Source organism: Drosophila grimshawi, unplaced genomic scaffold, assembly GCF_018153295.1.
Source record: "Drosophila grimshawi isolate 15287-2541.00 unplaced genomic scaffold, ASM1815329v1 contig_1377, whole genome shotgun sequence".
Classification (NCBI taxonomy): Eukaryota; Metazoa; Arthropoda; class Insecta; order Diptera; family Drosophilidae; genus Drosophila; species Drosophila grimshawi.
This window is the reverse complement of record NW_025062900.1, coordinates 16,193,153-16,205,352: the sequence shown is the minus strand read 5'-3', so window position 1 is coordinate 16,205,352 and position 12,200 is coordinate 16,193,153. Positions and strand designations below refer to the sequence as shown.

General features: G+C 39.1%; 4 protein-coding genes across 4 annotated transcripts; 2 read left to right on the top strand and 2 right to left on the bottom strand.

Annotated features, from left to right (window-relative positions):
- Window positions 1–110: 110 nt before the first annotated feature.
- LOC6561799 (ATP synthase mitochondrial F1 complex assembly factor 2) lies at window positions 111–1,223 on the bottom strand. The gene is made up of 4 exons (XM_001987949.2): window positions 1,062–1,223; window positions 677–984; window positions 433–613; window positions 111–377 (listed from the first exon to the last, which is right to left on the bottom strand). Exons 1-4 carry the CDS (start codon window positions 1,159–1,161, stop codon window positions 127–129), a joined length of 840 nt encoding a protein of 279 aa, XP_001987985.1. The 5' UTR covers window positions 1,162–1,223; the 3' UTR covers window positions 111–126.
- A 633-nt stretch (window positions 1,224–1,856) lies between these two features.
- Window positions 1,857–3,081, bottom strand: LOC6561751. Its single transcript, XM_001987950.3, has 2 exons — window positions 2,791–3,081; window positions 1,857–2,733 (listed from the first exon to the last, which is right to left on the bottom strand). The coding sequence occupies exons 1-2, from the start codon at window positions 3,033–3,035 to the stop codon at window positions 2,025–2,027; spliced, it is 954 nt and encodes a 317-aa protein (XP_001987986.1). The 5' UTR covers window positions 3,036–3,081; the 3' UTR covers window positions 1,857–2,024.
- A 330-nt stretch (window positions 3,082–3,411) lies between these two features.
- On the top strand, window positions 3,412–5,712 carry LOC6561849 (myb-like protein AA). Its single transcript, XM_001987951.2, has 2 exons — window positions 3,412–4,158; window positions 4,222–5,712. The coding sequence occupies exons 1-2, from the start codon at window positions 3,800–3,802 to the stop codon at window positions 5,411–5,413; spliced, it is 1,551 nt and encodes a 516-aa protein (XP_001987987.1). The 5' UTR covers window positions 3,412–3,799; the 3' UTR covers window positions 5,414–5,712.
- A 782-nt stretch (window positions 5,713–6,494) lies between these two features.
- LOC6561850 (venom dipeptidyl peptidase 4) lies at window positions 6,495–11,533 on the top strand. Its single transcript, XM_001987952.3, has 6 exons — window positions 6,495–6,683; window positions 8,709–8,803; window positions 9,003–9,919; window positions 10,229–10,971; window positions 11,036–11,247; window positions 11,312–11,533. The coding sequence occupies exons 1-6, from the start codon at window positions 6,515–6,517 to the stop codon at window positions 11,417–11,419; spliced, it is 2,244 nt and encodes a 747-aa protein (XP_001987988.1). The 5' UTR covers window positions 6,495–6,514; the 3' UTR covers window positions 11,420–11,533.
- The last annotated feature ends 667 nt before the right edge of the window (window positions 11,534–12,200 follow it).

Here is a 12,200-nt window from a genome sequence, read left to right as displayed (position 1 = left end):
TGGCGCCGTGTCAAGCAGTGCAGTGCAGTACTTGAACAGCTTGCTGGTGTTGCCAGATAGCTGTAAAGAGAAGAGGCTGGTTTCGATGGTTTCTAGCAATTTAAAAACGATTTAAGTCCAACAAATCTATAATAGTAATTTCTCTTTAACAAAGTTCTCAGAACAATTAAGATGCACAAAGAGCACAGCGGCAGCCAAGCGTGCCTGCAATTCCTGTTGACTAAAGTCGTGAGCCCACTCGACGCGTCCCCAGAACTTCAGCTGATATTCCTCCTCGAGTCGCGATAAGGCAACTGCTCTCTCCACCGATAACATTTGTTCAATAACGGCACACGCGAGCACAATCGATTTCAGTGTGTCCACAGCAAAGACGAAGCCTAACAAGAAAAGAACACTGATTACATATGCCATTTAAAAGGGATAAACTGTTACCATGCAGCGTTTCGAGGTTGTACGATTGAAAATGTTTAGCAATTTTCATTCTATCGTCTCCGGTGACCTGAGGCGGTGTTATGTTATTTGTCTTTTGCAGATTGGTCTCGAAACGCTGATTGAACCAGTCAATCACTGGATCCCACTCGTTGCACTGCAACTCTTGCAGATCCTTCTCGTCCTATAATTAAAAATATTGAATAGAAAAACGTATCGATTACTTAATTTTGCTTGCTTTACTCACATCGTACTGGAAGAGCACTGTATCAGTCGCTGCAAAATTCAGCAGATAGTTGACCATATCAGTTTTGGTGAGTTTATTGGGATTATCGATGGCCGTGAAGCATAACGCCGAAATGTGCATGCGAGAGCGCTCAATGTGATCCTTTTGGCTGTCGAATTCGGTGGCAACTGCAATCGCCAGTGGCTCACTTTTAACTGTAAACAACGTTCCATTTGGCGTTTTCAGTTTGCGATGATCCAGTGTCACCTCATAGCCCGCATCCGTGCAGAGTACGTTGGTCGTTTTGTAGAAACGCTTCGGCGGTGTGGCTAAAATGTATCGATACATTACATTCATGTACTTATTGCCGGTTGTTATGAAATCTGCCTATTTTTCTTCAGCTTACCATATTGACGCACTGCAGTCAGCGTTGGTTTGTGCCATTTGATTGTGCGGCTGCTTATTCGCAGCATGCGAATTGTATTTGTTATTATGCCAGTACTCATTTTAATAAATAACTCTGCAAGCTAAACAATGTGTCGAACGTAATGCGTTGAAAACGGCTCGCAGAGTGACCGTATTCCAAACACACATAAATACCAAACGAGATGGCTTATAGAGAAGTTGATTATATTAGAGTTGAGGGCGTGAATTATGAATGTCATAAGTAAATTGAAAAAATAAGTTATTACTAAAACTTTTTTATTGCTTCGTATACAAATGCAAAAATAATGAAATATTAGAAAATATATTTGAGCTTAAATAATAACCCCTTGTCAATTTCAAAACAAAAGATTTTCAATCAAAAGGATCTGGTTTAATTAAAATTAAAATATAAATCTCTTGTAATCTTTTCGTAAGCACTTTCTTAACTACTTTATGTATAAATAATCGAGGAACGTAAAATAAAAAAAAAAATTGTCAGATCATAAGTTTTCATTGGAAGCAGCTCGAAAATTAATTATAGATTCATTTAAATTTCCATAAAAATAATCTTAAGATACGCGCCGATTATAAAAGCTAATTATTTAAATTTGCGATGACCTTTGAACAAAATTGATGTTTTTGAAATATGAAATATAAGAAAATATATTGTAAATGAAGTAATAGCCCCTTGTCAATTTGAAAACAAAAGATTTTAAACCAAAAGGACCTATAATATTTCGTAGTATTTGGTTTAATTATAAATTAAATATTAATCTTTTTCTAACAGATTTTTTGTGTAATTAAAGAAATTTAAATAAGAAGTGAGCGCTGGAGATCAAAAAGGTTTCTTTGGAAGCAGCTCGAAAATAAACCTCAGATTCATTTCTATTTCCATTTCCGTTAACGGAGATAATTCTAACTTAAACTATGATTAAAAATCAATCTAAATAGTTCCTCGCTTGACGAGATACGTATCCATATAGTTGAGCAGGACCTCATTCCGGTGCAGGCAGCTGTCCAACTTCTGCTCCAGCAGCTGGTACTCGCGCTCCATCAGCTTCAGATCGGCCAGATCCATGTCCCGCTGCTCCTTGAGTAGCTCGTTCTCTTTCTGCAGCTGCTCGATCTGAGCAAGCGTTATGCTTCCCGATCGCGGCATAATCATGCGACGACGCGTCCGTCGCGAATAGCACGCCGGATTCGAGTCCAGGCTGGTGGACGGCGACTGCTCCGAGGCTGACATCGGCAGCAGATGTGGCTCCTGCTTGATGCGATTCGCTGACATCAACGGGAAGCGTTTCTCCTCGGGCAGTGTTGGAATTATATCCAGTTCCTGTTTCACTTCAGTCTTGATGTGGGCGTAGTGGAAGGACAGTGGCTGCTGCTCTTGCTGCTGCACATCGAGGAATGGACAACCATTCGGATCCTGTTTGAATTTGATGGTTTTGCAATCATGGCGACTGAAGCGGGGCAAGTTGGTCAGCTCCTGGCGCACATTCGCCTCCAGCTGCTCGATGCGTTTTAGTTCCGTTTGGGCAACGTTTGGGGGCGTGGCGGCCGTTCCACCCGTCTGGAACAGGCAGTCAATGAGCGGAAAGAGACGCCATTCGGATTTATACTGCGGATCGCTTTCTAGCCGACTGCGCTCCAATCTGAAACAACTCCATTGGGTTCCTTTGAATGCTATTTATTGTGTGCGTTTTACTCACAGGTATTTGTTGCGATAGCTGCTGATACGACGCCGCACCTCCTGCTTGTTAAGCCGGATGCGATGCTGCTGCAATCCGAAGGCTATTTCTCGAAATATGGATAGATTCTCCGTGTAGGAAGTTATTTCGTGCAGATGCTCGCGCCACACTTTGACGATGGTCGCCTCCTCGTAGGAGGTGTAGTAGCGCAGACGCATGTGTTTGGGACCCCGTCTCACCTTCGAGTCGTTTTCCGGATCACTCATTTTGGCCAAGTTGTGATTTAATTCGTAGTACAAAAATAGTGGATAAATCTTCTAATAGAGATGGAAATTGGCTGTGAAACGCCAGAGATGATGAATATTTAATATCGATAGCAATAGAATAGTAGTCTTAGCCGATATTTTAGATAGCGATTGATTTTACTCGTGCTATGATCGAATATATGTTAATGGCCGATATTGTAAGCAACTACATTAAATAAAAATGATTTTATATTATCTCTATATCTCTCTATTTATATATATCTCTATCATATGTATCTTTTTAGTACACCCCTTTTTTAATATGTTGCTAAATTTTTCTACATTTCTGATCTAGTATTTTGGTGTATTTAATTGCTTGCCCGCCAACGGTTACACTGTTCTGGGTACAAGCATTGTTGTGGATGGGCCATTTTAGCAGTGTACAAACAATATCGATGTTTACAAGCAAAATCGGCTGGATTTTAATTTTAATGAGCAGCAGTCTAGTAACAATTAATGCCAATATTATTGTGTACATTTCTGCATTAATCCCCAAGTGAGGAAATAAGTCAAGTTGAAAAAAAGACTGCAATCGAATTGCAATTATCGCTTCCGTTGCCTAATCGATACTCGTAGCCATCCCTAAGTGTTGATTTTCTAAGCGAAAAACTGAAGCTTCTGTTGAATAAATGCAGCAAACTGTTTTATAAGCGAGCTGGAGTGATGCAAAGAAGAGCCAAGTGAGTAACGCTTCGAGACAATAAACCAAGCCGCGCATCGTTCGCATGGACTACGATAACTTGTCGTTGAATCTTGCTGTCGGAGCTGGAGGAGGAGGAAGCACTGCGACCGGCGCAGGAGTAAATAATAAGAAACCAGAAGCCAGCGAAGTTGATGGGAATATGTGCGGGAGCCAGGAGCTGTTGGAGGTGAAGGCCAAGGAGAAGGCGCGACGCTATTGGACGCCCAGCGAGGAGGAGCGTCTCTATGAGATTTGGGGCCGGGAGAACTGGCGTCTCACACGCAACGGCAAGAACACCATCTTCTTTGGCCAGTGGTCCGAGGAGTTGCGCGAACGATACGCCGTCGACGTCAAGCCCGAGGAGATACAAATGAAGGTGAATCAGACGAGGGCCAAATTTCGGTAAGTTGCTGATGGAAATTGCTGGCGGGGAAGAGTAAATTTATATTTGGTTTATCCTTATAGGAGTGTGAAGAAACAGCTACAGAATGATCCGTCGAGTTATCCGATGCGCTGGAAGAAATATGACATTGTTAATCGGATTTTAAAGAACATACACAGGCCGAAGAATGCGGAACCGTTGCCACCCGATGTGCTGCTCAACAATCGGGATGTGTCGCCCCCACGCGAGGAGGAGCAAAATCAGCAACAGCAACAACAATCGCAGCAGCAGCAGCAGCAACAGTCTCAACAACAACAACCGGGTCAGCAATCGGTGCTCAATTTGACAACGGAGTCGGTGGGTAATAATTACTACAACAGCAACAATAGCAGCAACAGCAACAACAGCAGCAGCCACAATAACAACAATAACAGTAATAATAATAATAATAATAGTAGCAATAGCAACAACAACAACAATAGCAGCATTAGCTTCAATACGGAATTGTTCACGGATCAGTATGACGATATCAAGCAGGAATACGATGATGAGGATTATCGCTCGTTGCCATTTCAGGAGCAGATGCAACAGTATTCACCAGCCGAGCCCAGCCAGCTGCTCGAGCTGCAAACACCACAGCAACTGCAACAGCAACAGCAGCAACAACAGCAGCAACAGCAGCAATTTCAACCTGGCTACGAACTGAGCTATGCTGTTGGCAGTGGACACCACAACAACAACAACAGCAACAATAATAATAGCAGCAACAGCAGCAGCAGCAACAATGTTGCCTCCACGTCGTCGTCCATCAATCATCAGGCCATTACAGCCGTGGCATACATCAACAGCACCAACAACACAATCAGTGTTGCCACCAACAACAGCAATGGTGCTGCGAGCATGCAACCGCCCTCGGTTGTTGCCACCAGCAGCAGCAACAGTTGCAATGCTCTGGCACCAACACCGACGCCACGGAAACGTGGACGACCCTTTGGTTCGAGTAATCCGCCGGCTGCTGACTCCTTGGAGTCGCTCTACTTGGAGGAGGTGCGTCGCAAGAATCAACTGATGGCGGAACAAACGAAAATCTCGCGACAGCGCCTCGAGCTCGAGGAGCGTAAGGTGGATCTGCTGCAGACATTCTTTCCCAAGTACTTGGAACAGCAGGCGCACATCTTGGCGCGTGTCATGCAATTGCCATCCCTGCAACAACAGCAACAACAACAACAACAACAGCAGCAACAACAACAACAACCGCCTCCACCGGCAAATTAAAATCACCTTTCAAAACACGTGCATAAATTAATAAATATATATCCCGACTCCCGTGTAGCGTTCTATGTTTACCACTTAAACTAGACTTTAAGACTTAAAAAAATAATAATAAGTTGTAATTTTGTAAACCTAAGCAGCATTCGACGAAATGATTTGATTTGATGTTGTCAACATTGCTAACATGTCCTCACCACATATATAGATTTATATATATATATATGTTTTCACCCGTAGTATCATCTTTCGAACGAACTCTGTTTATACTAAGCATAATTCTAAATAAAGATTGTAAAATTGACTGCTAATTGCTGATTAACTAAAACTTGGGAAATTGCCTAAGAAAACTTTTCCGATTGAATTCTTAAAGTATTCTCAATAAATTAGAATTTGATTATATTTATAGCTTTTATATTTATTTATTTTTTTATATGTTAACTTAACGGTTTTCAATTCAATCAATCACTTTAAATGCAATCAGTGAATCATTTGCTTCGCATAAATGTAGGAAATGTATTTATTAACTGGTGATTTTACTTGGCAAATAATTTCCATTTTAAATTAGTTGTTATCGGTAACGTGATCGATAACAAGTACCGATAACACGTAGAGTACACCAACACTGCCGCCTTGTGTGTAACTGTTCCATAATAATAAAGTGCGGTGCGTCGTCCCACTTGTTGATCGTAATACCCTGTAAACAAAACAGTCGAAGGGTGACACTGTTCAATATAATGTATGAATACAATAGCTGCTATTTTTTAGCATTGTCTGCACCAACATTGCAGAGACGACCATACTGTGCAGCATTTTATAAGTAAGAAATTCCCATTCAAAATGTTCATTTATATACAGGGTGTTTTAGAGTCGACTCTGCTGCTGGCGCAACCTGTTTTCAACTGTCGCCGCTAATTGCTGATTACCATTGATTTTGAATTCAGTTGAAGTTTAATTGTGCCGCCGAACGTTGGTGTTTTTACTATTCAACGGTGAAATCGCGAATTCTTCTCACTTCGCATTTGCATGTAACACCTTTAGAATTGTTTGTATTGTTTGTGCTTGTTATTGTTGTCTTTATTGTTGCTGTTGTTTTTGTGACGTGAAATGCTGCATGTCAAATTGCAATTGCTGTTGGCTTGGGTCGCGGGCCTTTCCGTCGCACACGCTGCGATCATCAAATTGCATGCGGATGATTTAAAGACACCCTGGGAATTAACCGAGGCGATTTACGGCACCGCCGGCCTTCGTGGCTTCAACGGCACCTGGATAACAGGTGAGCTGAGTACCAGTTGTTGTTGCTGTTGTTGTTGTAGCACATATTTTTGATGCCTTTGTGATTTCCTGTTGAGCTTGCTATCAACTCGTCAATTCCCCCTTGACTGTGCTTTCCCACAGAGTTCATTCTGTGTGCGTGTGTGTATGTGTGCGTTCATGAAATTCCCAGCTTGAGATTTCTTATCAAGCTACGCCGACAATGCGTGTGCTTTTGTGGCCTGAATAGCGAAAATTGCACCGAGGGTCGTTTCCCTGTTCTGCATTTGTATGGGATATATATGTATATACATATGTGTGTTCATGTATGTAATTCCCAAGGCAGAAGTTAATTATTTGTTAAAACATGTTTAAATCACAATTTCGTGTTCATTAATGAGAACATTTGCTAATCTGATCTATATTATGTATATACATATATATTCCATAGAAGAATAACAAAGAATAAAATAAGTGATATTCCGCATTTTATGTTGAATCATAAATTCTTATTTTTCAAAAATATTCCATTTTCAGTTAATTTAAGTTGCCTTAATCACGATTTTGTTAATATCATTTCGCTCAATCACGAGTTTCACCAGTAAATATACACTATCTGAACGCACTAATAAATAAGAAGTATTTGAATTGCCAATCGTATAACAAAAGCCAGTAATCTTATTTACCTTATGCCTTATCTTAACGTGTGCAATCGAATAACGGTTTTAGATAGCCTTTAGAATCTACACGTTAGATAGAGTATCTAGCAACGATATTGATTGTATTTTAATTGCCTGCTGTCAGAAATGTCAACATAATATTTGACTATAAGCATCACTTGAGGTGACCTGTTTATGAAGCTCAAGTTCCAATGCTAAATATATTTTATTGTAGTACTACAAAATAATCAAAAACAGGTTTCACAAGTATTGTTTATTTATAATACTCAATGTAGTTATCAGGCTATACCAGCAAAAAAAACACTTTTTTTTCTGGTTTTCTAATCCTCTAACCCATTTTGTTGAGATGCAAAAATGATTCAGCACGTGTAATTTAGCCTAATGTTACCAATTTGAATCATTGCTAATACAAACTTCTTAAATCAACATAAGTTGTATTAAGTTAAGCACTTTTTCAGTTTCCGTCCAGGGCTTTCAGCTGGGCACTTGCCAAAAAGCCAATTATATAACCATCCAATCAGCATTGGTAATTGAAATTTGGCATGCCTTGTGGCCCAAACAATAGAAAACGGGCGAATAAAAGAAAACAATAGATTGACTAATACCATAAGTATACGCGGCTACAATTCTTTAAGCGAACCTAAATTTAAAGTTTCTTAAATTTTAAATGGCAGCTGTTCACAACATGTGTGGACATGAGCCGGATTCCTTCCTCCTTCGTCAATAATATTAATGCGGTTCATTAATTTATATAAATACTAGCAAGTTTAATGTTTAATTGTATAATCATTAGTCGAGTTGATTTTAAATTGATTTAATTGTCTTTCTTTAATAAATATGCCTTATCAATTTGATTTGAAGTTTAGTTGTAATAAAGATAAAATAAAAGAAATAAGTTGGATTTTTTATATAAATTTAAAAGCGGTTGTAGTGATTAAGATTTATATAGCAACTTAACTATTTTTCTTAAATTTCGTAAGAAAATTATGTTTTATTTATATATTCTATAACAGTTAACCTTTTTTTTTTAAATATGACTCTGTGTTTGGTGACCTATTTTTATAATTAATAAATTTTTTTAAAATCATTTTTTAAATTTACAAATCATTATTTATTTTAATTTTAATTTTATTAATTATAATACACACAAAATCAGTTTTACTTAAGTATATTTTCTTGATTTTTATTAATTCGTTTTTTGTTTGTTTTAATTCAACTTAGTACGCAAAACACATATGTTTATATTTTCTTAAAATATAAATATTTAATACAATATATTATATTTTGTTAATTAGACACAGATGCCATTTGGTTTGTGTCTTTTACTTAACACAGCTAATGACCCATTAAATTTGAATTATTCACAGATGAGGAGTTCTATTATACTGCCAGCGATAGATCCATTCACAAATTCAATGCAGCCACTCAGAAGGATACAATTTTTCTGGAATCCACTTTTTTGGTACTTATTAAAAATTAATTAACATATATTTATTTATTCAATTATTGGTTTTATTTGGCATAAAGAGAAATATAAACAAAATCAAATATATATAAATGGTTTTAAAATTGAAAGAAATTTCTAGTTAACATTTAAAATGTAACAAATTAAATCAAATATAAAATATATATTAACTAATAGTTATTTTTCACATTTTCAGAACTCTTATACAGGCGCCACATTTACGCTCTCGCCGGATAATACGAAAATATTGGTGCGTCACAATTTGACGGAGAAGTTCCGGCACTCGTACGTGGCGCAATACGATGTTTATGACATTGCCACGGATGCGGCGATAAAGATACACAAGGGCGAGAAGCTGCAGTATTGTGGCTGGTCACCACTCAAGGGCCGACTGGCCTATGTCTACCAGAACAATGTGTACATACATTTCGCGGAGAACATGGAGATAGCCATCACGGAGGATGGCAAGGATGGCATTGTCTACAATGGTGTGCCCGATTGGGTCTACGAGGAGGAGGTGCTGAGCAGTGGCAGCGCTCTCTGGTGGTCAGCAGATGGCACCAAACTGGCTGTGGGCTTTTTCGATGATACCAAAGTGCAGACCTTTAAGTATTTCCTCTACGGCGATGGTGCCAATGCGTATTCGCAGTATCCGCACGAAGAGGAGCTCAAGTATCCGAAATCGGGCACACCCAATCCGATTGTCTATCTGCGTGTCTATGATCTGACCGACAATGATCCCAATATGAAACGCATCAACGCACCTGTCGATATTGTCAGCTCCGATCACATTCTCCAGAATGTGGTCTGGTCGAATAGCAGTCATCTGCTCATCACCTGGATGAATCGCCGCCAGAATCTCGCCTCGCTCCAAAGTTGCAGCCATTTGGGCGTCTGTGCGGAGGTGAAGCGCATCGAAGAGCCCGACGGCTGGGTGGCCATGAGCACACCCAAGTGCCTGAAGGATGGCCTCAACTGCATCTTTGTCTACTTCATCAATAACTGGTATCAGGTGTGGAATCTTGACCTGCTAACGGGCGAGAACATCTGGAAGAGTCGTGGCAGATTCACTGTGCTCAATATCTATGGCTATGATGAGGTCAATGATAAGCTGTAAGTGTACACAATCTCGAGAAGTCTCACGACTGCCCAATGCTCTGATCTCAGTATAACAATATAAATATTAATGTAGATATGCAAATCTAATCTAGGAAATTTGAGGCTCATTAACAACAACAATAATATTTAATGTATTTAATTAATGTCAACTAATGTACTTATAAAATTAATTGGTAGAAAAGCGAAATTAAGCTCAGCTTGATTTTGGAGTGAAAGCCTAAATCATTTAATCAAATTCTATCTCAAGACAATAAGAAATCTTTGATAAACTTGAATATTAATGAATTTGTTTACCTATTGCAGATACTATCAGGCCACTCAGCTGGGTGATCCGGCGCAATATCATGTGTACAGCAACGACTATTGCCTCAGCTGCGATCATGTTGATGTCGATGGCGTTGAATGCCGCTCGGCCACTGCCACATTCAGCAAATCCTACTCCTTCTATACGCTCACCTGCAACGGACCCAATCCGTCATATACGGAAATCTTGAAGGTCGACACGCCCAGCAATAAGAAGCTCATCGACTGGGAACTGAATCCCGCTTATCGTGCCAATTTGGCGAAAAAGCTGCGTCCCAGCTATAGATTTATTAATGTCGCTCTGGCAGATGGCAGCACTGGCATTGCCAAGCTGGCGTTGCCACCCAATTTCGATGAGAGGAAGAAATATCCCATGATTGTCGTTGTTTATGGTGGACCCAATTCGGTGCGCGTTACAAATTCTTTTACCGTTGGCTATGAGGCGTTTGTTACCACCACAAGGGACATTATATACGCCTATATCGATGGGCGTGGCACTGGCAACAAGGGCAAAGAGCTGATGTTCTCCGTGAACAACGATTTGGGCGATCATGAGGTGGAGGATCAACTGTTTGTCACCAAATGGATGCAGGACTATCTTGGCTTTGTTGATGCCGAACGCACAGGCATTTGGGGTTGGAGCTATGGCGGCTATATGACAGCCAAGACAATCGAAAAGGATAATGACCGCATCTTCCAGTGTGGTGTGTCTGTGGCGCCAGTTACCTCCTGGCTGTATTATGGTAAGAGCTGTGATTTCCCCTCAATAAGCATGGTTATTTAATGTCATTGTTCACTGCCTTATAGACACCATCTATACTGAGCGTTATATGGGCCTGCCAACGGTGGATGACAATCAACTCAAGTATTCTGAGAGCAGTGCCTTTGGAAATTTGGATAACTTTAAGACACATGACTTTTTGCTAATTCATGGCTCCGGTGATGATAATGTCCATTATCAACACTCTCTGCTGTTGGCCAAACAACTTCAAAGAGCCGATATACTCTTCGATGAGCAAGTGCGTATAGTATTCCCAGCTTGAAATAAATCGAACAGTAAATCAATTTTATTTATTTTTTCAGACATATACGGATGAGAACCACAGCATTGGCAATGCTCTGCCACATTTATATCATACCATTGATAAATTCTGGATCAACTGCCTTAACTTGAACATAACTGATGTCTGAACAATGCCAACAGCCTCTCTAGTCAATTAAACATTTTATTTTTGTAGATTTTTTAACAAGCTCGCAAACTACGAAAGTCATTTAAATTGTTGCAATATAGATATTTATATATATATATATATATATATATATATATATATGTGTGTGTACTTGTACCTTGTGTAAACATACCAACAAGTAGATGTTAAATGTATTATATTGTAAAACAAAACGAAAGAAGTCAACACTCTAAGATTTTACACATGTGCACATAAATACCTGTAATAAATTCATTTTAACATTCAGTAAGAATGATGTATTTTGATTGTAATTGAAAAGTTGAGGCTATAATGATCATAACTGAATATTTTACACATTTTGCAATTTGAATTTTTTCTTAGCCGAGACATATTTTTTCTGTTATTTGAAAATCCATTCAATACATTACAGCTGGTAATATAATTTCATCGTACCGAATTGAAGCAGTCGTCTAAAGTATATATATTCTTGATTAGCAATACTTTCCGGTTTCACACAGCTATTTTCGTCGGTTTGTTTATCACGCTTTTCACTGTTAAAGCTATCTTGATGAAATTTGTTTGTGATTTTGTTTTATTGTAGCATTGATTGCATTTTAAAAATCCATTATAAGTTACAGATAATATAACATTCAGGAAGCTCAATAATAATGACCAGAGAATTGTGGCCGTTGGCATTTCACGGCATCCAGTCGCCACAATCCCACATTGAAATAAAAATTCTGTCAGCCATTTAAAAATATTGCATTTTTCAGTACTCATAA